General features: G+C 41.9%; 1 protein-coding gene across 2 annotated transcripts in view; it reads left to right on the plus strand.

Moving 5' to 3' along the window:
- Positions 1-22,656, plus strand: part of chchd6a (coiled-coil-helix-coiled-coil-helix domain containing 6a) — a 66,120-nt gene extending 43,464 nt beyond the window's left edge. For both annotated transcript variants that reach the window (XM_042099217.1, XM_042099218.1), the window contains 2 exons: positions 6,191-6,326; positions 22,245-22,656. In XM_042099217.1, the coding sequence (XP_041955151.1) occupies positions 6,191-6,326; positions 22,245-22,268 (160 nt within the window). In that variant the 3' untranslated portion in view covers positions 22,269-22,656. The remainder of the gene's footprint in view (positions 1-6,190; positions 6,327-22,244) is intronic.
- Positions 22,657-25,939: the final 3,283 nt, after the last annotated feature.

Below are 25,939 nucleotides of genomic sequence, written 5' to 3' on the forward strand. Positions count from 1 at the left end.
AGAGACCCAGACTCGTGGACCATGGCGAGGCCCAGCGCTAATCTCTCCGTTTGCCCAGTTGCTACCTCTCTGGCTGAATCACAGCTCAGCCTGCCTCAACATTCCCCCTCGGTGTTTGTGCATCTGACTCACTTTAAGCTCTCCACTGCCTCTAGCATCAGGTGCCAAAGTCTTGCATCCATTTCTCCAAGAGAAAATGTTAATGTGAAATATATTGTGGAGAATGTATTGCTAAAGACACAGCTGTTTCTTTTGGGGTTTTAGTTAGAATGAGAAACAAAATAGCTTCAAAGGTGAGGCTAACTGGATTAATGAGTACATTCAGTCTTAAAAGAGAAAGAGTCCCTTATTCTTTATCAGTCTGTCACAGTAGTATACCATATGTCATAATGTCATTTCATCCCCATTATGCAAGCACTACAATGTAAACAAATAATTGTCTCACAGCTTTGTTTAGAACATAACAGCATTGAAGGCCTACTGTAGCTCAGAATGAAATAGATGTGCAAAAAACAAACAAAAGTGTGATTTTGTTAGTCATCTGCAAAACAGTGTATATACTGCAAAGAGGTAGTTAATACATGGGGATACCCTATCTGCACCTACGGGAAAAACATGTATATGAGGGAGTGTGTGCATACTATTCCCTCACTGTCATAACAACGAGGATTTTCCTTCCGGAAAGACTCTGTCCTTTCAAATCAATGTCACTGGGATGCTGTTTTTCTTGATGACGGGAATTATGCGGCACAATCTAGCCTTGTCTGGAGGGCTGTATCTAATGAGGACATGCAGCTACACCCACTGGTGATGCCCTGAACCCCATTATAGCTGAAGGTGCCATGAAATGTCGCCTGAGCTCCAGATTGACATCGTTACTTCTCTGTCAAACTGTCTGAGATGGGTCAAGATTTGATGTTCTGCATCAGAGCTGGGTGCCTGGAAAAGGAAAGGGGCAAACAAAGGAGATGAAATGTTGTCTGGTCAGCATGGCTTCCCAACCTGGTGAAAATCAGCAAAAAATAGCAGCCAATTAGACCTTTCGTCAAGGCACCTCTACTTTTTTGTATTTTTTTTTCTTCAGAGCATTGGTACCTCATTATAGAGAAGCAGTGCCCTGTCTGGATAGAAGAAAATCACATAGGGGTATCTCAAAATGGCTGAATTCTGTAAACTAGTAAAAACAGTAAAAAACTATAACTGCAAGAGGTGATTATCCAGATCTAAGAAGAGATGAAGCATCCCCTAGTGAGGAAAGGTTGAACAATTGGCCAGGTTCAACAGGTTGAAACTGTCAGTTTAAGAAATATGATGAATTGGGACACACAGTATACACATGACAAATTTCACACTGTTAGTTGTTCTGTAGATATTGTGCCAATTATATAGCTCCGTTTTGACCGATTTGTGTCAGATGAATGAACCTATGAAGTTTCATGAGCATTGGTAATTTATAATGTCATATATTGACTGCTGAATTTATTTTTATTTTTTTTTAAGAGTGATGTGATAAGAGTAACGAATACAGTGAGATTGAGTCTTACGGTGCAACTGGTCACAGCTGTGCATTCCTGAAAAGAATATTTCATCAACACAAAGTCCTGCAATCATTTTGCATAAATACATACATTATGTGCAACACTTTGTCCAATCAAATTTGATTGATGCACAATTTTGAAATGATTTGAAAAGTCGAGAGTTTCAAAAGGCTATTTTGACAACGATGATGAGTGAAATAGATTTTAGTCTCTGGAGGAATCAAAGATGTAGCGATCCCTATGGGTGAAATTTGGTATGATTCCAAAGAATATTGTTGATATTGTTTCCTTCAGGTTTGACATTTTTGTCAGCACAGATGGTAGGTAATCTATACCTGTAATCTATAATCTATGTTATATTTGGCACATAGCTTCTATGTGTTATTATGAAAGAACCTATTAAAAGTTGCATTAGGATATATAATTTACAATGGCATATATTGACAGCTAATATGTGATCAAATGAGATCAGGTATAAGTGCGATGGACATTTTTACATCAAGCAGGTCTTGAGATCTGGCAGCTATAGTGCTATGGACATTCCTATGAACAGAATTTCACGAAATGTGGGTGTGCACACAATTTAGAGATTTTTAAATTGAAATCACAATTTCAACTAATGCAATTAGCTAATTGCGAAGGTTGATATCAATCGTGCTGCTCGCAACTCTGTCCCAATGGTGAATCTTGTCACAACTGTGATTTTTATATTCCTGTCATCCTCCTTGTATGACCGACAGTGACACTCACTTAGCAGGACTGCATGCAGACCAACTTAATATTGAACTGAGGCTTGCGTTTCAAAAATTATATCACAATTCACAAATCAAATCAATTGCAATATCTGTCAAAATATATTCCCCAAATCTTGCAGCCCTAATATCAAGATTAGGCCATTTCACAAAAAGATAAATACAATAGAATCATAACTGAAATTATATTAAAATAGAGCAACAAATCAAAAAGCCCCCAAAAAGTTGATTTATGTCTACGTGGTCTAAAGATTTGGATGAACAGCCTTGGAGGAGATGAATTAGTTTCATTTCATGAGTTTTTCGGAATTGGTTAATTTTTCAAAATGCTCCCAAGAGATGAGCAAAAAATGTAAACATGCCGATATGAGGTCGACTGATATGGAAAGCTTCAGTTTTGTGAGATCATGCATTGATTTGGGACTGTGGTTTGGTGTCTGTGCATTTTATGTTTTTTTTTTTTGTGCAGAAAATGAAGAATCAAAATAAAAAATAGGCATCCAGCAGCTTTACTGCTTGGAGCCCTAATAATAAATCAGGATGTGCCTGTCATTTAAATTGGAAAAATCCTTGATTAGACGACAAAAGCGGTCTCTAGCTGAAATTCTGTATACATGTGCAAAAATTGAACTGTGTTGCCCATAATGAATGATGTACCTTACACTATTTTAACGCCAGGAGAAATGAGGACAGTCAAGTAACTACAGGACAAGTTGAAGACCTCAATAAGTCTTCGGCCTTCAATAAGTTTAAGAAGAAGATACCTCTTGACAGAAGTTTTAATTGCTGCTATGTGAGAAGGAGCACAGACAGATCCTCCGATTTGTGGGACCATAACAACAGACCCAGCCAAACATGCCTCTTATCCCCCTTGTTTTCTCCTCCTCACTCAATGGGGCAGACAACATCTCTACTACACCTGTCTCCATGTAGCTGGACTAGGTAAACAAGGTAGTCTTGATGGTGCGAGGCATGAGACAAAAGGAAGCGTTTCGTTTCAGGGTCAGAGACGAATACACGCAGGCAGACGGGGGAACTCTTAACCCTAGGTCTAACAAGCCAAGTCTGGACCTGCATTAATTACCACCATTGTCAGTTTCCTCCCTCTGAGCGCAACTCCTGTGCGCTCCTCCATACCCAGCTCCTCCAGGGCTGACAGGTCTAAGTGGTTCCCCCATCGTGGGGAGAGAGGAGGCTGCAGGTAAGATGGGGGGGAGGGGGAGGGGCAGCTGAAACCCCGTGCTCAGTCAATTGAAAAGCTGTCAGACCGCAGGCCTTCAGAAGCAGCCGAGGCAGATAAGGCAGGGGAAACTCGCGTCTGCCAGCCCGGCGCAGTGCTCGGCCGAGGTCAAGGAAAATGCGCCTCTAATCTAGTTAATTTTAGACCCTCCGTTTCAGGGAACCTGTCAAGTGAACTCGTCGAACTGATAAAGCCCCATGGCTTGCACTACACATCAGAGGGTTTTTTCCCCCTACCATTTCCCTCCCTTTGATTATTTATTTATTTCCCTTGTGCAGTCTGCTCAGGCAGGGATTTCAACAGATCTTGATAGGGTTGCACCTATCTGAGATGTGTGGGTGCACTGGCTGTACAACACGACCCTGTGGTAATCACAGCATCTCTCTTTCTTATTACCAACTGCACAGACTCTCAAGATTCAACAGGAGTTTGTTTCTCAGGGTTGTGTCATCACTATTGATTACACTCTCTTGTAACATTTCAAGAATGGCAAGCAATCAAATTATGGTCTTTGTAGTTTTTTATTCAATTACAGTTTCTTGTTTTACGTTGCTTATTTGAGCCTGCTGAGATTTCAGAAGTGGAATTTGGTTCAGTAGTGTAGTGTTCAGTTGCGGGGATTAGAATTAATGAGGGAACTGTGGTAATTAGCACTTAATCTTAAACTGTTATGTTATTTTGCTCATCAATGTATACCAGGGAAAGAAATCACCGCTCACATGTGCAGGGCCTCTCCTCCTCAAAGCAGTGTGTAAGCAGCTCAGCTAATATTTTTATTAAAGACCTCACCTTCAATTTGGTTCAATTTAGTTCAGCTTTGGCTCAGGCAAGCCAATTTTCTGCTTCAGGCTCTTTTAATAAACCTCTTGCACTATCAGAAGCCTTTTCCTTCCCCTGATGAAGGCAGTTTATTTTAAATTAAAGGAGAGTTTCTTATCTGCCAGAGCAAGAAAGGAACGTGGCCACTGTAGTCTCTCGCTCCCTCAGGGGTAATTAAACCCCCAAAAAACGGCTTCGGTGTCGGATAAAACAGAGGGATCTGATATGCGTCACCCCTCCAATACATGGAGATGGGGTGTTGATGGAGGTTTATTTCCTCTCTCGCTCTCCTCCTTTCCTGTCGTATTGTTGGCACTGATAAGGCATTGCTCTCCAGAAGAGAGAAGGGGCTCCAGCCTATCATTTGGCGTGCGCTGCTACGGAGTGAGGTGGCGACGTGTTTTAATTGAAATGGCGGGGGCCATCCTGTGAACGAAAAAAATCAAAGTTGGAGCAGCGCTTTAATTCGTCTTTCAATTAAACACAGTGTCAACCGATCCTCTGAGGACAAGCGCTCATTTTGCACGCGGGGGAGGGGCGGGGTGGGAGGAAGCAGCACTTGCATCTCCTCACTTAATCAATGGAACGTCATTTGCCATAGCACTGTGCAAGTGAAGCTGCCCTGGCAACCTGCGCGCTGACAGTGATAGGTGTGCAAGGTTCAATTATATCTCTAACCATGATACAATGCTTAATTTAATCGCAGCATTCAATTATTCCTGCTTCACCCGAGAGATTTGTTTGATTAGACACTTAAACCAATCTCTCTTGAGCGTTGTGGGCTCAGTTTAGAGAGCCCAGTGTATTCCGTTATTTTCACAGGTCAATGGCACTTTAATATAAATCATGCCTACCTACCATACCTAAATCAAATGCATTTATTGGAAACTATAGTTATTTGTCAGAAACATGTTTTCATAAGGACCATTAAGTATTTGTGTCGTCAAACAGCAAAACTAAAATATTTGAGCAGAGGTGTTTTAAGATACAGCAAAAATAGTCAACTTTATGGATCCTCTGATTGTAGCTCAAGGTAAACTAAGGCATATCACTCAGCACAGATCTACAGAGTGACTGAAGCACTGAAGGGCTCCTCCTGGTCTCCACCCCCCTGCTGACATGAGGAGAGGTCGCCAGGGTTTCCACACCCCACCCCACCCCAGCCCCTCCACCCATTACTCCTGTAGCTCTGAGTTATTTATCATAGTTGTGTTAGTCGCTGCCTCACTTGTCACCAGCAATATTAATGAATATCCTCTTGGCCGGTAATTCAGTTTAACCTGTCTCCCTGCATTCAAACCTGTCTCCCTGCATTCATTCATTCTGCTAAAGCTGCGTCCGCTGGCCACAGGATGAGGAAGGGCAGGGAAAGGGTGGGATAGAGGATGAACGAGGAGAGAGGGATTGGGAAAAAGAAGGAGAGGAAGTATTCATTTTCTAGGTTACTGTAGAATACTGTTTCTTTCTATCCTAGTGTAAATAATGGAATATACTGTAATGGTGTGATCAGCTAATGCTGAGATCAGCTAGTTTTTAAAAAGCATCACACTGGGTGCTCATACCAGTAACATCAGGGATGGAGAAAAGCAATTCATGCAAACTGTTACTTATCTCTATGTTGTATCAAATAAATGTATGCATGTATTACGATATAAACAGCCTTCTGACAACCATGATCAGAGTGTTAAAAACAGAGTGGCAAGTGTCAGTCTCACATCCATCAAAGGACTCTTTAGGTGGATGTTTTCTTCCTGAGATTTCTATAAGTCTTCTCAATACTAGTGAAATTGAAATGATGATTAAAAAAAAAATGACAAAATGTCCCATTTTGCTGTCCCCAGGCCTCGTAACACAGAGGCTGTGTGCACCAGCCTCCAAGCCCAGATCCTGCACTGCTACCGGGAGAACCGGGACCAGACTCTCCGCTGCTCCGACCTGGCCAAGGAGTACATGCAGTGTATTGATGCAGCTAAGAAGGTACGGCAGGCACCTTTCACCTCATTGTCTTGAGGCCAAAATGACCAGAATTTGTAAGTCCATATGAAATCTGTATGGTGATCATCCCAAAGTGATCTGAAGCCTAGACTGGATTACAAACACACATCTAGTTGTATTGATGATATTTACTTATGTGATATGATATGTGATTTCCAGTTGCAACTTGGAGTCAACAACAGAGGGTTGGTGTAGGGAAAGACCTAGTCTATACTTTCAACAGTCAAGTAAAATTAGTTTCTATTAGTTTGCCATTTAACAGAATGAACTTATAAACTGCCCAAATCCACATACGCTTGTTAATCCGTGATCCAAATGAATGAAAATCATATAGGCATGCTCCTAACACGATTCAAAGTGGCTGAACCGTGCATTTGTCACGAGTCGGCGTCTGCTCGATATTCCATATGAAATCGCACCAAATACTTGAGAGAATCTGGGCGTGCATACATCTGCATGGTGCCTCTGGCCTGAAGGGCTGCTGGACTGCAGCATGACCGAGCCTTCCCAATCACTCGGCCTTCGCGCGTAATCTTGAGCTCAAGGGCACTCTGCGTTTCGCAACTGCGCTCACAGGCCAACACTGATCAGTGCTATGGCAACCAACTGCGGCTCTGCAACGTGATTCTAGGGCGTCCAGCACAGCAGTAACACACAGGGAAAACGTATTGATGATGTTCCTCTGGCAGCTTTTCACCATGCTTGCTTTAACAGGATACCATAGAAGAAAAAAAGGCTGAATACAACTTTTAAAAGTCTTGCTCAGTTTTCTTGATTACTAACACACTTTCACCCAGAGAGAAGAAATACTCTTTTTTGATTGGGGTGGCTATTAATTCTGTATAACGGAACGCCTATAAAGTAGATATGGTAAAGTTGGTTACACTTTACTTGACAGTATCGACATAAGAGTGACATGACACTGTCATGAACGTGTCATAAATAAGTCATAAACGTTTGACATAACGCTTCTGTTATTAAGTGACATTCGGTTTTTGTCATAACAAGTTAGGGTTAGAGTTAGGGTTAGGATTAGGGTTAGAGGTTAGGATTAGGGTTAGGGTTCATGTGTCATAACAGTGTCATGACACTCTTATACTGTCGATTCTGTCAAGTAAAGTGTTACCAAAACGTTTAATCACCGTTCCATATCAATGCTCAAGAGCGTAGGTTTGGTCTGAGCTTTCATGGGGACACTACCCCCCGAAAAAAAAGCCACTCAACTCTTTCACCAGCCACTATAGATATATAAAATGATTAAAATGCGCTACTGTCCAACTTGATCTAACTATACTGTGTAGCCTACATAATCTGATTTTAATATGTACATATATGTAGGCTATATTTAACATTTAACATTTATTTTCTATTTGGTCTGTTATGAAATCATGCATTGACCCATTTAAGCACAGCTCAGTTTTAAGAAACTTAAATACATGCATGCTTAGCATTTTGTGAAAAGAAATCATTAAGGCTAAATTGACAGACTCTTAACTGTGAGCTGCCTGTATATTCTCTGATTCTAATATTTACAGATATCTAGGCGATGTAAGCACAGCTCAGTTTTAAGAAATGCTTAAAGCCGAAAGACCATGTTGAATTTTGCTACAATTTATTTCAAAACTGGATTACTCTGGAACAGCTAACTATACACGGGAATGCATTACACCTTTGTGTTCGGTAAGGTCTGCTGTTTATTCTGATATATGGTTTGTCATGTGTTGCGTGAAGAGTGTGTATTCCACCAAGACGAATGGATGTGGAGATTGGCGCAGATAATAATTATTTAATCTCTTGAAGTTATTTTTCTCGCTAACTGTTTATCACAGCAAATAGTAGCTAGCTAGCACCGTTTAAAAGCTGAGAAAGGCTCTTTCATGTGACACATGTGTGATGAGTAGCCTACTTCTCGAGGAGTTCAACAGAGAAGAATGGGTGAATTTGGACGCACTTCATATGCCGAAGTGTAGGCCTAGCTGAAGCGCTGCGCAATGGTAGTTATTATAGGTAACTTCAAATCAGCGCGATTTACCCTTATAGGCTACTGCACATTACAAGATCTGGGCCCAATTTCCCGATAACGACGGAGACACGCTCTTAAGAGGGTTTTCTACGATTCATCTTACGATCGTTCATTTGTTTTTTCCGACTGTTTCCCGAACATGCTCGTAGCGTGAACGCGCATGCACTGCTCTTAAGATGCTCTTAAGGGGAGCTGTCCACGTTAATAGTTCTGAAATATCCTCTGATTTGATGGTGATGTCAGGTGACTGCACGTCACAGCTATAAGCCTACCGTTTAAACTTCGGACACATTAATTCACATCAACACGAAAATAGAAACACTTTGACATCTGCATGTAAGCATCCCAAGTAGGTTATATACCACACACGGACATAAATAATTGTAATTATTTAAGATTAAATTGTTGCTCCATGCAATAATTTTTCGCTATGTCACTTAAGATCACGTCTGAAGATAAGAAAGAAGTCGAGTAAGAAAGTGAGAAAATGTGTAGGCTTAGATTTTGATGCTGTAGGCCTACAGACTAAACCACATGTTCCCTTATTTGCTTTTACATCATAGGCCTAATAAAATATATCCCTCACTTAGCAAAGATAATGGCAAACTATTCTGGCAACGTCTCGTTTCATAACTTGATTGCATTTTTGTCCGCTTTTCATCACATTATTATGACCATTAAATGTAGCACGCTAAAATCTGATTCATCACAGGTAAACACAATAAAGAATGGGAACGTAAGTTGGATTATGTATTCTAAGTTGTAATTCCTCTGTATGTCCTGTTGGTGACCTCAGTGAGAAGTAGCCTACTGTTAAGACGCTCTTAGCCGGTAACGAGAACTCTGGAGCACTCGTAGATCTACGAGTGTTTTCACGACGCTCTTAAGCTACGATGGTTTCGGGAAACAGTCGGCAAATCTTAAGACGTTCGTAAGAGGGACTTTACGACGCTCTTAGGCTTAAGATGCTTTCGGGGAACTGGGCCCTACGAGATGATCCGCAGCACTGGAGTGAGAAATGATTTAACTCTTTGTGTAGCGCATGTGAGCGCTTTCCCCCCATTTCAACCTGAATATTGGTGGGGACATTTCAGTCGTAATTTGACATTGGTGTGGACACGTCCTTCGGTCCCCACGCAAATCTACGCCCATGTCAATTCTCATTTATTGCTTCACACAGTAATAAAAAAGAAATAAAACAGAAACATACTAAACACACAAACAAACATGCAGTAATTTACAGACAAAGACATGACAAAAATACTGTCCTCCAAAAACTCAAGTTCAGGGTCAGTAGTTGCCAAATGCCAGACGGAAAAAGTGTCTTCAGCCTGGATTTAAAAGCAGTTAGGGTTGTTGTATTTCTAAGGTCCATTGGGAGAGTATTCCAAAGTCTGAATGAAAGAATGATAACTATAACAATAGAGTTATAACTCGGCAGAGGAAACTCCACTCTGCTGGGTGTTGTGGAGTTCTTTGCCTCGCTTTCTCCATTAATACTGTGTAGCAGGACTTCTCAGTGGTCATCCCTTACATAACCACTTGCCTCAGCAAAAAATCTATCATCTATCTTTGCCTCAGTTCTCAAAAAAATGCACTTTCCCCACTAACTATAAACTGTATTCACATATTTTTCAATGTAATTTTCAATGTGTAAACCTCATCCTTCTTTAGTAAACATATGCAGTTAAACTCAAGGCACCACCATGAACTCAGTGAGCACACCTTTACCATTCCACAAAATTAAGATGTCAATCAGAATTGCTTAATCAATAACTTAGGGGCGTTGACGTGCCAGTATGCTTTAGAACAACCCTACAAGGTAGAGATTGGGCACCGGAGAAGGACAAGCACAAAAGGATGAGGAAGGTTAGGGCACAATGTCGAAAGGTCTAGTTTTTTACTAGTTCATCATTATCAGTTATCATGTGTTTAAACACGTGATGGCTATGATGAAGCTGACAAACATCAGTAGTGGCTGAATTATGATTCCTCTTCATACAACTGAAAGGCACGCGCATAAATATTTTATCCCACACATATCCCCTATGTTCTATGCACACAAAGTCATTTCTCCCAAGGTATTTGGCAAAAGGCAAACATCTTGTTGTGATCCTGATGTAGACCATAGGGCAATCATGATGGTGCATAGTTTCATTTTTCATACATAAATATCACACATCACTCATTTGTATTTTATGCAAAATTACTGCATTTTTTTTTTCTATCTTTCTCATAGATCTGTCAATCACTATGTGTTTTCTAACTAGAGACAAAGCATCACAAAACGGTGCACTTCTTATTAATGCGACAGTGCAAGATTTTAAGTAGTGTGACAGTGTGTTCCTGTAATGGAAAACAGTATGCCAAAATAATGTAGATAAAATGCTAATAATTTCAGGGGGGAAAAGACCTTTTGGTAGAATTGCATTACAATAACCCCTGCATGTGTAAAGGACAATCACATTGTTGGTACTGTAGGTGGTTCAACCGATGTGTGTTGATGTGATGATGTGTTTAGAAATGTGTTTGTGGTATTGAGAAAATATTTTTTCATAAAATATGTCAATTAATTGGGGGTTTTGGTGTCAATAACACAATGACAGGATGGTAATGTTCCACCTTACTAAGGTGGCAAATGGGGTGTTATTGTGGCTTGTTAAGTGGCTTGATGGCACCAAGAAATAAAAAGTCAGTATTTGATGCCAGGGAGAGAGCAGAGTGAGATGTTTGTTACAGTTATCAGAGCCACAGTCTCACCATGGTGACCGCACAACAACTTCCACTAAAGTGCCTGGGTTTTGTTACTGAAAAAAGATTTGTTTATGTCTTTAAAATCCTGGCAAGATGAAAGGTTGTCGTCTTTGCCATCACCCACATTTTTTGTGTTACTTTTTCTCTCTCCAGCTCTCTCTGTCTTCAATTGTGTTCATCTCACCAATTGTACCTGGTGTCCTTCTGTCCATTATGAAAAGCTGTAGTGAGTCACGACTGCTGGTTATTTCTTGCCTTTTGAAAAACACAAAGGCTAAAGCAGTAAACAGAAAATCAATGGAATTTGTTCAGCTAATCGCTCAGTACCAGAGAGAATTGCTCTTCATAGAGATCCAAGGACACCATGTGGGAAGTTTGGACCATAAGCAGAGGCATAGCGTTTTATCAGATCTTCCAGCCTATTTATTCCCTCCCCTGTGGACGTGTGGGTTTGTGTGACAGTTGTATTCTGATCATATTTTTCAGATTATTGTATGCAAGGACAATATTTTTCATACCTGAATGATATAGTTTAATGCCAAGCATTTTCTTGTAATGTTTTAATATTATAACTAGAACCCAGAATATGACAACTTCATTGCAGATGTTATTTTAAGGAATTATGAAGCTAGATTTCTCTGAGATGGTGATTGGATACTGTGGATTAGTGCAGTACCATGTGTGGTTGATAGAATTCATTGTCCGGTGAAGTATTTGCATTAGGGCTCCGTTTGAAGAAATACTGTAGCTGAGCTAGAACTTGGCTGTTCATAGTTGTCTAAAATGGTAAAATATTAGAAACTCATCATGATTAGATCATCTCACACTGACATACTCAGTATCTCACTCACAGGGAAACCATCCACAGCATGGGGTGTATTTAGGGAAGCCAGGGAGAGATAGAGTGGCTGTTAATGCTGGCATGTCCGATCTGGCTCAGGAGGCGCCCCATCTCACCTCACTGCTGTCTGCCGTAATGACTTGAGATTGACCATGAAGAAAATCTCCAGTCGTTTGTAGTGGGAGAAGGGAGTTTGACTTTGATGGTGATAGATGTTTTGAGCTGCCACACATTTAGCATGAAGAAACAGTGCAAGGGACTCTCTCTCTCCATCTCTCTCTCTCTCTCTCTCTCTCTCCATCTCTCTCTCTCTCTGTGTATATGTGTGTGTGTTTGAGAGAGAGAATGAGGGAGGGAGAGATTGGAGACTGCCTAGGGTAGCGTGTCTGACTCTCAATTGATGTTGGAGTGCCACGCAGGGCTGTTCTCTGAAGAAGCCCCAAGAATATTTTTGGGGCCTAAAAAGAAACTTCTAGCCGTCTCCCCCCCCCCCTGGCTCTAGCAATAGGCCCTAAAGTATGAACTTTCTCCACAACATACACTTCACTTCATCAGTGTTCACACTGATTCCTGCACAGTACTCACTGCATTCCTCATTGGATCTTGGGATCATGGTTCCATGTGTTTATGGCCACACCGTATATATTTCATGATACCATTTTTTAATTGATCCCATCAGACATTTCAGCCCATGTACCATGTTTGCTGTTCATCTCTGAATGAATTTAAATGAATGTTAAAACTTGTCTTGCCTTCCTTGGATGGTGACTGGGATGTGTTATTTTCATTTGAGAGCTTTGTTTTATTGTGATGTCTACTTGTCAGATCTGTCAACACATATGCACACACACACACACACACACACACACACACACATCTACACCTGTCACAGGCACCCTCTCAGCCTTCTCCTGCTCCTGTATTAAATGCTGGCAGTGCTGTCTGTCAAGGCTCCCTTTGTCAAATTACTGAGTGCATTAGGTTCGATCCGCTCCACTGGTGAGGGGCTGTGGCTGGGCCCCTAATGAGGCTGTGACTCGCTGGGCTTCTCCAGCAGCAGGAACTGGAGGGAGACGAGGGAAGTGTGGGGTGTGTAGGGTCCAGAGACAAGGGAAGTGTGGGGTGTGTGGGGTCCAGAGACAAGAGAAGTGTGGGGGGTGTGAGGTCCAGAGGAACTGGAGGGAGACGAGGGAAGTGTGGGGTGTGTGAGGTCCAGAGAGCAGAGCGGAGGGCACACATGAAAGCTAGAGACGGCGCTAACACAAGGAATGCTGCAGTGTAGAATTGTACAGAAATTACAAACTTGGTGAAGAATCCATGAAATATAGGGGTTATTATTGCAAACTGTGTCGCATTAAATATACACATTGTGAGAGATTCATTTTTGAACAGAGAACTTTGTGATTGCAGAAGTGTTCAGCTCACTCACTAATGGATGACCATGGAGACACAATGTACAATGTCTTGAGAGGAAATATACATCAAACTAATTTAATTCTGTTTCGGTCACTGTGTTGAATGGGAAAAGTAGATGGACCCATGGGAGAAATAAGGAAGAAATGAACTTTCTAATCACCCACCACTGCCACCTCACAGACCACTGAGCCGGGAACGCAGAGTTGAATAAGTCTGCTTAATTTTAATACAAATCCTGTAGCTTGGGAGCTTGAGTGAAGTCTCATGTGACAACTGCACACGAGGCTGGACCTTAAGCATGTTGTCTCACAGAAACTTTGGACAGATTGGGTAGGCAGGCCTACTGCCTGTTCAGACTGTTATCAATGTTAGATGTTGCCTGAATTACAGTAAATAGAGGAGGAGTTTTCTTAAAAGAGTACCTCAACCCATGCTTGTGGGCAATTGCCCAATTGATAATTAACTGTATATTCAGTTACATTATGGTTCAGCCAATCTGACTTTGATTTGATTCGATTTCAATCAGTTTTCAATTGGGTATCGTTTGTTTTTTTCCGCAGCCTCAGCTCAGTTCAGTGACATAAATCTGACACGTTTGCTAGCTTATCTTACAAAGGTAAGAATGCTATCAAACAGCTAATAATGTCATGTCTGCAAAACTGTCTTGTTTCCATCAACTGGCTTGAGCAAATAAATTTCACCTGTTTCTTTAAAAGATGGTGGTACCCCTATACCCCTACCATATCATGATTTTAGTAAACGGTAGAATAAGTGGGCTAGAGGTAATAAACCAGAAACAAAATACCTGTCTCCTTGACAACATGCCCAAGCAACATGGAGACAACATGCCCAAGCAATATGGAGACAACAGTGGAGGAACTACAATCAATATGGAGGAATCAGTGGAGGAACTACAATCAATATGGAGGAATCAGTGGAGGAACTACAATCAATTGGCATCAGTGGAGGAACTACAATCAATATGGAGGTATCAGTGGAGGAACTACAATCAATATGGAGGAATCAGTGGAGGAACTACAATCAATTGGCCTGGTTGTAATTTAGGAAAACATGCAAAGAACATCTCAAGAGAGCTACTGTATTTGTAAACAGCTGGACAGTGTTTTATGCAAATGAAAATAAAAGGCATGCATTAACCGCACCCGTGTATTACCACAGTGCCCAATAGCCCAATGAATCACAATCAGATTTTACTTTGATCATAAAGAATAATGAAGGAAAGAAATGGATCCCCATGTATAGTTTGCCCCTCTGTGGTAACCTCATAGCTGAAGAAATTTAGCAAAATTAATATATAACCCTTAGTCGGGAACTTACGGTATACACTTTTTTTGCTAATTAGGGAAAGTTTTTATTTTTTATTTTGCTGTTTTGCTGACCATCAAATCTTTTTGATATGATACTTCAACGTGCAAATAAAAATAGGTTGAGGGAAGCATGGCTATTGTCTTATTCTGTTCATGATAACACAACAATAACACGACATGTTAAGCTTAAAAAGCACTCATTGGAGGGGGACTAGTTTTACTATGCCCATCATTAAAAGTTCTATAGAAACAGAAAGTGAAACTGAAACCTAGACTATAGAAACTGTTGAAATTGATACATTCTTTAGTGTTTTGATAGTGTTTTATTGAGGTGTACAGATACATACCGGTATGTATCTCTGTAGGGATGTAGGGATAACATTTACATTGTAACATTAACGAGTGGTTTAGCTTGACATGCATACTTGCCCCATGGGATTTCATGACAGTTATAACATTGTACGCTGCTATATCGGTACTGCAAACATATCAATACTGCTTGACCCTAACGTAACACTGGCCTGAATTTAATAGTTTTTGTCCCTACTAAAAATTTGGATCTAAAAACATCAAAATGGGGCCTAGGTTGAAAGATCCCAAATCCTTCAAATTATGGCCCTTTGTGTTTTCACTTTAGAATATGTTGTATTTGTACTAATTATAGGTAATAATGTAAAATATATTTATATGTGTCAGAATAATGTAATTATTATCTTTGTAGGAGGTAAACACGTATGGGAACCCTGAAGTTAGTGGTTTGCGGTTCTGGACCACTGGACTACTAGACCCCTCTCTTCTAATCAGTTTATTCAGAGCTCAGAGCTTCTGGCTTTTCTCCGTCTGTCACTCTTATTTACACTCTTTCCTGCCATGATACTCCATCCCGTTTTCCTCTCCCTCCTCGTCCTTTTCACATTTCACCCTCTATTGTTCTGCTTTTAAAAGCAACAATTCACACATGCTGCACCTCAGCTGTCCGTCAATGCCCAGCATGCTACTATTATTATCATCAGTATTGATTTCATTCCATAGTTTTGTTGCCTGTTGTCAAAACCAGCTTTCTTCACACAAGATCATTGATCTGCTTCTTTGCCCATACGGGTCCAGACCAATCAGAGTGAGAGGCGATTATGCTTCCTTTCTGTGGCGACTTTCGCCCCTTTCTCTGGGCTTTGTTTGTCCAAATAATGGTGCTGTAAGAGGCTGAAATAGGAATAAGCTTAACAAGACATGTTGCCAGCAGAACTCAAAACAACTCTTACCAGCAGACTTGGATGTGGTTTGAAAGCACAGTGATTGTTCAATTATCATTTTTTTTGCCATGATTGTTGTTAGAGAATCTTCTCCCACTATGAAGACTACATTGAAAAGGACTTTGGCAGTTAGGGCTAGCAAGTGGATGAAAGTCTATTTTACTCTTGTTTGTTAGTTTGGGAACTTGTACTGGACTTTTAGTCTGTGGGGTTTTTTTTTGACAAGCTCATTGATCTTGAGGATTTTTTCTGCTTGGGGAGAGTTGAAATTACAAGAAGGCATCGTTTGGACAAACCTATAGTACCTCCAAAGCACAGCAAGATTTCTTCCTTTGTATAAATGCACGGAGCCAAACTCTGCTTATTTCAAAATAGCATACAAGAACATTAAACTGACCTTACCCTCTTTGCACTTGTTAAAACCGTAATTGGCTGGACTTGTTGATGTTCATGAACAGAACAAAGATGGCTTTATTAGTCCTGGTTTTGTTTCCTACCTCGGTCTGCACTAGTGAAGCGAATTATGTGTGAAATGAGGTCCAATGAAGAACAAGAGGAGCGCTAAACTCATTCTGTTTGCCTCTTGATGACTCTCCCAACTACTTTGTTCAGTTGCACAGACTCTCCACCTCACCACACCGCGTATTTATGATGTAATTAATTTGCCCAAAATGGGACAATAGACTAATTTAGATATGGGTTTAATTTATTTTTGTTGTTGTTTAAATTTAGTGTAGATATATGTGTGTAGAGTAGATAATATTGCTATTGTGAATCATTTTGGAGACAAACAGTAGTCCCTCTTCTTTAACTTCTGCTTCTTTGTTAGTTTCCCTGTTTTTGCTGGCTTTCTACAGCTTCCCACCTCCTATCCCCTCCTCTCCCACCAGAGAATTAGACTTAGCCTCGGCAGCCCACAGCCTGCTAAGCCCCTCGTTACAGTCTGAGCAGACCTGGACCCTCGCTCTGATAGATCCATCAACCACAACCATGGCAAGCATACTAGAGGGATATTCCCAAGGGATTACGGTTTTCAGTGTTAGCCTGTGCCCAGCTAAGACATGTGTCCATTTTCAAGCTATTTCTGAGGTGACAAGAAAGATAAAGCGCTAAAGAGAAGCTAAATGTCTTTTTAAAAGGAAGTCCCCAGAGCCACTCTTGCTTCGTCTCTTCTTCATTCCTGATGTATTGACAAACTTGGTGGAATTGGGTGGAATTAACTTGGAGTAAATCTACAGTACAGTGGAAGTAATCTGATAGTAATGGTAAGAAATGGAAGCATAGAATGACAGCATATAAAATGTGTCACCTATTACAAAAAAATGCTTTTCTTTTTCAAATTTCAGCCTAGTATTTTCATGTGGCTAGAAGGGCCAATATTTTTCAAAATGATATGAAGAATCACAAAATACCTTTGAAAAACTAGAAGAGTAAAAAGTCCTGATTTTATTTTTCATCATTACACACATCCGATGAGGTACGGACTCACTCACAGTGTCACACACTTGTGACATACATTTGCTACAGTATGTGGTCGTAAATGTCTTTTTTTATGACATTTGTTGGATTTTGCACCTGTGTCTGTTCTTGACATACATTGTATTTATGATATTTGTTCTGTAATCTTGGTCAGGTAGTGTATTTAAGAACACAAGGCAATATCGATAGACATTTAGTGTATAACTGACTAAAATGTATATTGATGTGTGAATTGATAGGCTACACGTGGACACCATTGTTCTGTCTGTCACTGACATTTTGTTATGGCTGCACTCAACACTCGTATTCAAATCAGTGAAAGTGCTCACTAGCACTCAAAGCCTACATAGCAGCGCACCTGAGTAAGAACACAGGTAACGCACATCCCAATGCAACTGGGATTTTTTTTTGCTATTTGGCTGTCTTTTCCCTCAGAAATGTCTACTGACCATTCTTCCCTTCCCCATTGTCCTGGTTCCTGGGGTGCTATCAAACGCTACGTCTAGCCAGGTCTGTTCAGTGCTGTTCGGCTAGGCCATCATGAGACAAAGGAACTCAAACAGGACAGCTCGCCACTCTGAACAATGGCCAGGCGGAGCCCCGCGGTGCGCTTCAGCAGCCCTGCCACCACGCGCTCTCTCTGCGATAGCCAAGATAATGACAGGGCCCACGCAAACAGCCATTTGTTATGAAATGCAACCAGGACAATGGGCGGGACGGAGCAGGAGACCTTTCTGTCCATTCCTCTTGTTGAAAAGCTTACTCTGTCCCCCAGCAGTGATGGAAGAAAGAAAGAAAAAAAATAACAAATATATGTGATGTTTTTTCAAGACCTGCTTTGTTTCCCAAAAATAACATTGCCACGGTCCCACTGACTGGCATTTGGCACAGGGCAACACAGCCCAATCTGCCAGGCCCTTACTCAGAGCTTAGGTCCACACTCTTTGGAGGCAACAATGAAAAATGACCCCAAGCAGATATCTGTTTTATTTGGCCAGGCTTTTATTTATTTATTTATTTATCTATCTATCTATTCATCTTCTCCAAGTGCCACTATAAAGGCGAGGCTACTTTAATGTGCAGCCTCTGAGCAAACAAATTCATGGCTGTTATCGTCAAAGGTAATAATGGCAAGAAAAATCGAAGTGTTCTGCCTGGTCCATTATTGGAGAATTCAGCGGAATATTGGTTTGAAAGATTCCAGGCCAGGCACTGGTCCATCCATCAACAGGCTGGATAGCTTCACGGGAGGACAAAAATCCTGGCATTAAAAAAAAAAAACCAAGAGCTCTCCGTCCTCATCACATCACATGAGGACATCCACCCCCCCCCCCCCTCCCACACACACACACACACACACACACACACACACACACACACACACACACTCCCTCCTTTACTCCCCCCATCCTCTCTCCAGCGGCACACGAGGAAAGCACTAGCTTTTGGAATCCTGATTGCCTGCCAGTCATCAGATAAGATGGATTTCCAATTCAGGGAGCGAGAGCCTGGCCTGATGGAAAGGGAGGGCTACAATGCACAAGGCAGATAGACCTGGAGCTGGTGCTGGGTGAAGCCACTGAGACCACTCCAGTGCTCAGACTGAGCCTTTGTTTGGCCGTAGTGGAGAGGGTTAGGGTTCAACTTCGACTGTAGAAGATATTTCTAAGGAAAGTAGTTGTAGAATGTGTTTGTGTTTGAAGAGATGGCTCGGTTTAAGTCATGAACCCGTTGTGTGTGTGTGTCTGTGTGTGTGTGTGTGTGCGTATTGGAATGTGTTGTGTATCTTGTGTGTCAGAGCCTTCATCTGCATATAGTGATCAGTATTTCTTTGTGGTTGAATTTGGTATCTGAAAGGGACTTAGATTATTAAAGATAAAACAGATTTGAGTTGAAATCTTTCTCAAAGGGCTTTTATTAATTTATCAGAGCTCAAGTTGCAGTCTTTTTGAACCCCCAGTCCAATTATTTTTCTTTAGTAGGTCTTTCAAGACTTGAGTGTGTGAGTGCAAGTGTGAGTGTCTGTATTTCTTCTAGTTCCTCTCGGATTGGGGAAAGACACCATGGATTAACAATCAACACTTCAGAGTCCAATTTTAGCTCTGTTCTGCACTGTAATAATCATTCTACTCTCACATTGCACCTTTGCTTTGATGAACCATGTCAAACAAAAACAGTCCATTGCTAAAGCTGATGTGCACATGCAGAATGACATGTGAATAAAGTTACGCCTAAAACCACACACACACAGACACATAAACACACACACACACACACACACACAGACGCACGCACACACACACCAGCTTAAGGTGGTCATCTCTCCATCACAGCCTTGTCCTTCACGCTGTTGGCCAAGTGGATCGGTTATGGTCCCAGTTGCGACAAGAGCTATATTGATTTTTACTGTACTCCGGTTCTCAGTGTATGTCATGAAACTGAGCTTGTGTGTGTGTGTGTGTGTGTGTGTGTGTGTTTGCATGTGTGTGTGTGTTCGCGTGTGTGTGTGTGCATGAGCAAGCGAGCGAGAGGGAGAAAATGTGTCCAATCTAACCTTGTGCTGCTGCCTCAAGGTTTCACGTCAATATCTTCTGTCTGACAGAGCTTGCTGAAGAAGTGGAAAGAACTCAGCAACAGCAACAACAAGAAACACAGTGTCTTAGCCGTAATTATGGGTAGTACCTTTGTACTCCGTACCCTGCAATTACACCAGAGCCCATTTTTTAAAAGAATGAATAGCTTAAATTCTAGAACATGAGGAATGTTCCGTTGTTTAGCTCTAGTCAAGCTCTAGTGATGTTCTAATCTGGCAGGAGCTTGGAGTGGCTAGTGCAGCTGGCATCTCCTCTCTGTGTTCCTCTGCCTCCTCTCCGTCCCCAGCGCTGACATGCAGAGGAGTTTGGGGTGTTAACTTCCGCCCACACAATGACTGAAATTAGGGAGTGTGACCTTTGCAGGCCCCTGATGGTAGTGGGAACAGCGGGCCCGCCCCTCTCGTCTGCTCCTCCGTGAGTGGGTGGGAGGTGGAACAGGAGCGAGCTCGGGCTCCCGTGAGCATTAGCCCTGCGGCAGAAAGGTCAGAGAGGCGGTGACGAGCACGGCCCATTCCCTCGTCCCTTAACCTTTCAGGGGCTGAGCACGTCACCATGACACGCACCGTTGTGCTCAGGAGCTTAGCTTCTGTTTTTTTTTTTTTTATCCTGCACACACTTTTTGCAAACACCTGTGCCATCTCAACATTTGAATAGACCTGCATCACATCCTTAGCTGGGATTTGTTATTGGTCATGAAGCTAGATCAGAAGCCATGGTTAACAATCATCTGGCTTGCTATTATGCATGATTGGGATGATTGTTGCAGCTGTTTTTTGTTTGTGTAGGTGTGTGTGTTTGCTAGAAATGAGCTACTTTTGAAATTAGAAATTATGAAGAGTTTGAAACCTTTCAGCCTTGACAAAAAAAAACACTCTTTTAGATCCATGCTGGAAAAAATGAGCAACAGGTGTTTTGCGTTGTATGTTGAATGCTAAAATTGTATGTTGAATGCTGATTGTATGTTCAGTGTTGAAGATGTTCTGTAGAATTAAAATCCCCACTCCCACCTCAAACACATTTAAGAAAGAGTCACACCCTACGGCAAAAGAGCGCTCCCAAAGAAGCTCAGCAAAGAAATGGAATGAAATTCAAAATGATTTTGATTATTTGATTATTTTTTAACATTTTCTTCGAACACCAACACAAGGAGAGCATTATTGGAAGCATAGATCTTCTGCTATGCCATGTCATTACTCATCACGAACTGTGGGCTCTGAGACGTCAATCTACTGTCTGCAGTTTCACATTTCTTCCCTTTTGTGACCTACGCATCTGATAGTACGAGAAAAAAATGTCTGCACGTCTTATTGCACCAGTCAACAGATCCATCAGTCAGTGTCTGATGTGCATATCTGCCGGTTCTGAACAAAAATGTATGGATGTAAATTTGGAATGACATGGTCATACAAGGAATGTAAACACTGAAGCACTGTCGACCCAGTCTGCATTGTACATTACCTGTGATCAAAATTAGGCAAAATCAGACAAGCTTTTTCTGATGACTTTGCATACTTAAATGAGCTGCCCAGGGATGCAAAAAGAATTTCAGCACAAACTGACAAATAAAGTTGTATTGTATCGTATCGTATCGTATCGTATCGTATCGTATGCCTTACAACATAGAGAGGTTTTGGCCCCAGTCGTGGCGCAACTGGCTGGGGCACCTGCACCGTACGCCGGCGGCCTGGGTTCGATTCCCGCCCCGTGGTCCTTTCCGGATCCCACCCTGACTCTCTCTCCCACTCACTTCCTGTCATTCTCCACTGTCCTGTCAATTAAAGGCATAAAAAGCCCCAAAAATATACTTAAAAAAAGAAAAAATAGTTCTGATATTCTGTTCTGTTTTTGGCTCCCCCATATTGGTGTTTTTTTACAACTGAATACCATTCTTCACTCATTCATACAATATACAAGGCATTTCACACTTTTATCCCCCACTGATCTGAATTGGGGTAGAAGAAAACCTTGAAGTTAATTCTGTGTTCACTCTTGAAATTCAGAACTCTTAAAATCTGAGCTCTGAAGCAGACTGCCCCGGCTGCACTCACACAGGGAAAAAGCCTCTACAGCCTCATCGTCTATCTTTGCCATTCAGAACATCAATGTGTCTTACCTGAAGTTCAAATATTCATGCTGAATGTGTAACGAATGCTATAGCTGAGTCTCACATTGGATCATGACCAAATTTGTTGTTTGGTTCTCTCATTCACAGAATTTGTTGGTGAACCATGGCTGAAGAGGATCACTCCAGCTAGTTGACCCGCCAGCAAAACCTGCCATCACTCACACACTTCCTCATCCGTGCACTGGAGGCATAGAGGGGCTTTTCCACATTAACGCCTTCGGTTATTATTATTATTATTATTATTATTTTATTTTTTTTTTTTCATTTTTATTAAATCATATTATATTAATTTTATGAAGTTGCACTAAAGCAGGCTACATTCAGAAGGCTTTAAGGAAATATTCAATATGTGAGAGTGGGTAGTAAGTGGATTTTTAAGTGAGAGACTTGGGTTTGTTTTTATAAAATTATATTTACTCAGGAAGTCCTGGAATTGATTTATCAGGATCATATGTATGCATCGCTTTGTATTAAACCATATCCTCTCATGCAATACCTACACATGCCTGTTTATGTCATCATATCATTTTTACCCAGAACTCCAGAATGCATTGGTGGACAAATGTATGATTCAGCATTTAAAGACAGACTGGTATGTGTTATAAAGATGCATATGAAACCCATACACATACAGTAGATCATTTATTTGAACATTACATCATTAGTATTGTTCGGTGGTAGACATTCCTGTTGCTCTTATATAAGCCCTGATCAGTGGAATATCTTAGCAACCATCTGAGAGGTATGTGCATTAGAGCAGAGCCGTCTCATATTGTATTCAAAAATAGTATATCATGCACTCAGGTGCCATGAAAGCTCCACACACGTAGTGAAAACTGAAGAGCTCTTTTTATGCCCTGACCTGGCCTCTGCAAACCCAGCAGAGACTCCTTTATCATGACTATAGAGGGCTGTTGATTTAAACTTGCCACACTCATCATATTTGGAAAATAGCTTTGACATTTTCTGGAGAAGCTGCAGTGCATCAATTTATTCTTGTCTAGCGTGTGAAAAAGCTGAGTGCAAGCCTGAGGGATCCTGTGACTGCAGGGGGACGTGGGGTTTAAATGCAGTGGCCAGAAGAATATGCACGCCATTAAGCTAAATACAAATTTACACCTTTAAGTGACTGCTTATGGAAATGGAATTAAACTAAAATGTCCTAGCTGTTTTATATTTGAGATAATATTGGTCTTAAACTTAAAGATATATTTAGAGCAGGCTATTAGCAATATAATGGTTACCAGGGAAACAAGAACAAATTAAATATTTGTTATTGAAGTAGATGCGACCAGTAAAGTTTTGCTGTTTAAAGTGAGGAAACTTGCAGGGAATTTATAATCTAAACTAGATAAATCAGATAGCTTGATAGATAGATGAGGTATAGCCTATTTGATTCATAAAATTAATTCTTGAATTGATCTTCAATTGCTTAATGCTCCCTCTTCAAACAAAAAAGTGTACAGATCTCATATATTTAGAAAGACAGTATATATCAACACCCTAAAATTGTTCAAATAGCAACAAGAGGTTGCAACAATTTTGCTGTATCAAGTATTTGTATGAAGTTCAAGTAAGCTTAGTTTTGTTGCAACATTAGGTAAAAAAATAAAAGCACACACACACCTCAGACCCCTTCTCCAAGCAGACACATGAAAACCCCAGAAGGCAACAGAGACAGCCGTATGATTGATCTTGCTGTATCTAACTGCACCACGCCCCCCCCCCCCCCCCTGCTCAGTTGGTTACCTTTCTGACGCGGTGGGGGCACGGCAGAGTGGGCCAGGCAATTATAGGCCGACAGCACCAAAGACACAACCCTCAATTATGTAGGCCAGCCTATACAGTAGCTCCTGGCCGTAGCAGCGCACTGGGCCTTGTCAGGGCGGCAGGCCGGCCTGTCAGCAGGGCCTGCTCCACTGTCAGGCCTAATAAGCCTCTCAATCAGAGCGCACGCTGCCGCCGACTGCAGCGTGACCTCGCTGGGGAGGCTGAGACGGGGGACGGAGGGTGGTGGTGCAGCTGGTGGGATTTGGGCATTGGGGTGGGAGGCTGCTGTCGGGGTGGGGGGTTTGTTTACTCAAGGGTGGGCAGAGGGGTTGGGCTTGTAGGTGTGTGTGTGTGTGTCACAAACGAGACAGAACTGGCATGAAATAATAACAGCTCAGCTCGGGATGGCTCACCAAGTCCTCTAACACAAGATGAGAGCTGTGGCATAAAGAAAAGTCGTACTTTGTCCCTTCGGTGTCTGTAACAAAGAGGACGAAACAACCCCAAGCGTCTTGAGCGCGTGGACATCATAGCGTGTAGCCACGGGATATTTACTGCTCCTTCCTGTGCAGTCAGAAGCTGGTGGAGACGGGCACAGCCCCCAGAGCCGCAGAGGGGGAGATGACAGGCAGTTGGTGAGGAGGAAGGGCAGAGGTTAACGCAATAAATGTTCCATCGCAGGGAAATGAGAGCTGACAGGGCTGGTAATACAAGGAGCACATTAGCTGGAGGCAGCTCCACTGCTGGGAGTCCCAAGTGTGAGGCTGCTCCAAGCCGCCCATCATCTCACTGGCTCCATACCACAAGCACACACACACACACACACAAGCACACACACACGCACACCCACACACACACACACAAACACGCACACACACACACACACGCACACACAAACACGCACACACACACAAACACACACAAGCACACACAGACACACAAACACAAACACGCACACACACACACACACACACACACACACACACAAGCACACACACACACACACACACACAAACACGCACACACACAAACATGCACACATACACACACACACAAAGGGAGAGAGAGAGAGAGAGAGATGTTCACTTTCACACTAACAACAACACTCAATAATGTAGATGTTTGCATCAGTCCTCAGTTCCTTGTAGAGGTGTATATAGTGGATAGAGTCGGCCTGTCTGTCAGGCAGGTGGAAGTTAAGGCAAAGCACCTGTTTATGGAACCATGCGGTTAGAGGGAAACATTGTGGACAAGTGATGCATTTGTTGATTCGACAGTGTTTGTCAGTTCAGAAAAGCCAGGCTTCTAAGTCATAGAAGAGCACTGCATTTTTGCCATGCAGTATGTCATAAAATAATGTTGGTGTCTTATGTCATATTCACAAATCTCAAATAAGATAAGAAATTACATTGACATTAATCTATCACACATGTCCATTCAAAAAACTCTGAACATGAATGCATGCACTATAGAGTGACCACTGTGTCCAAACATGCACCCCTCATTAGTTACACTGGCACAGAGACTGCTGATGCTCTAACAGAAACATCAGGAGGCGTCCACGTCCATGTGGTGCTTTCTGTTTATCACACCTGCTCCGAGGTGTCCCGCTACAACGGGGGTCTGCCCACGGCACTGATATATATACACGTCAACACGGCGGGCTTATTAGCCTCCCGCGCTGTGGACGAGCACGCGCCTAATTAAAGGGCCTGGCGCCAGCGCACGTCTCCATGGCGCTTTTTTATTGCTTTCATCTTTCATACCCTTTCCATCAGCAACACACACACACACACAGCCAGTTCACACATGAGTTCACACATGCAGAAGGTATCTGAGTAAATGCCATGTGCCATATTAAAAGATGAGAAGAGTGGGTTAGGGATGTCCCCTAGTCAATATTTGTCTGATAAGCTGGATGACCCCCCACCCCAGCCACCACACACACAGTTCTATTGTGCAGTAAGTGGAACAGTCTATGTGATAACTGGCACAAGGAAACATGCTCGCCT

Source organism: Alosa sapidissima, chromosome 7 (assembly GCF_018492685.1).
Source record: "Alosa sapidissima isolate fAloSap1 chromosome 7, fAloSap1.pri, whole genome shotgun sequence".
In the NCBI taxonomy this organism is placed as follows: Eukaryota; Metazoa; Chordata; class Actinopteri; order Clupeiformes; family Clupeidae; genus Alosa; species Alosa sapidissima.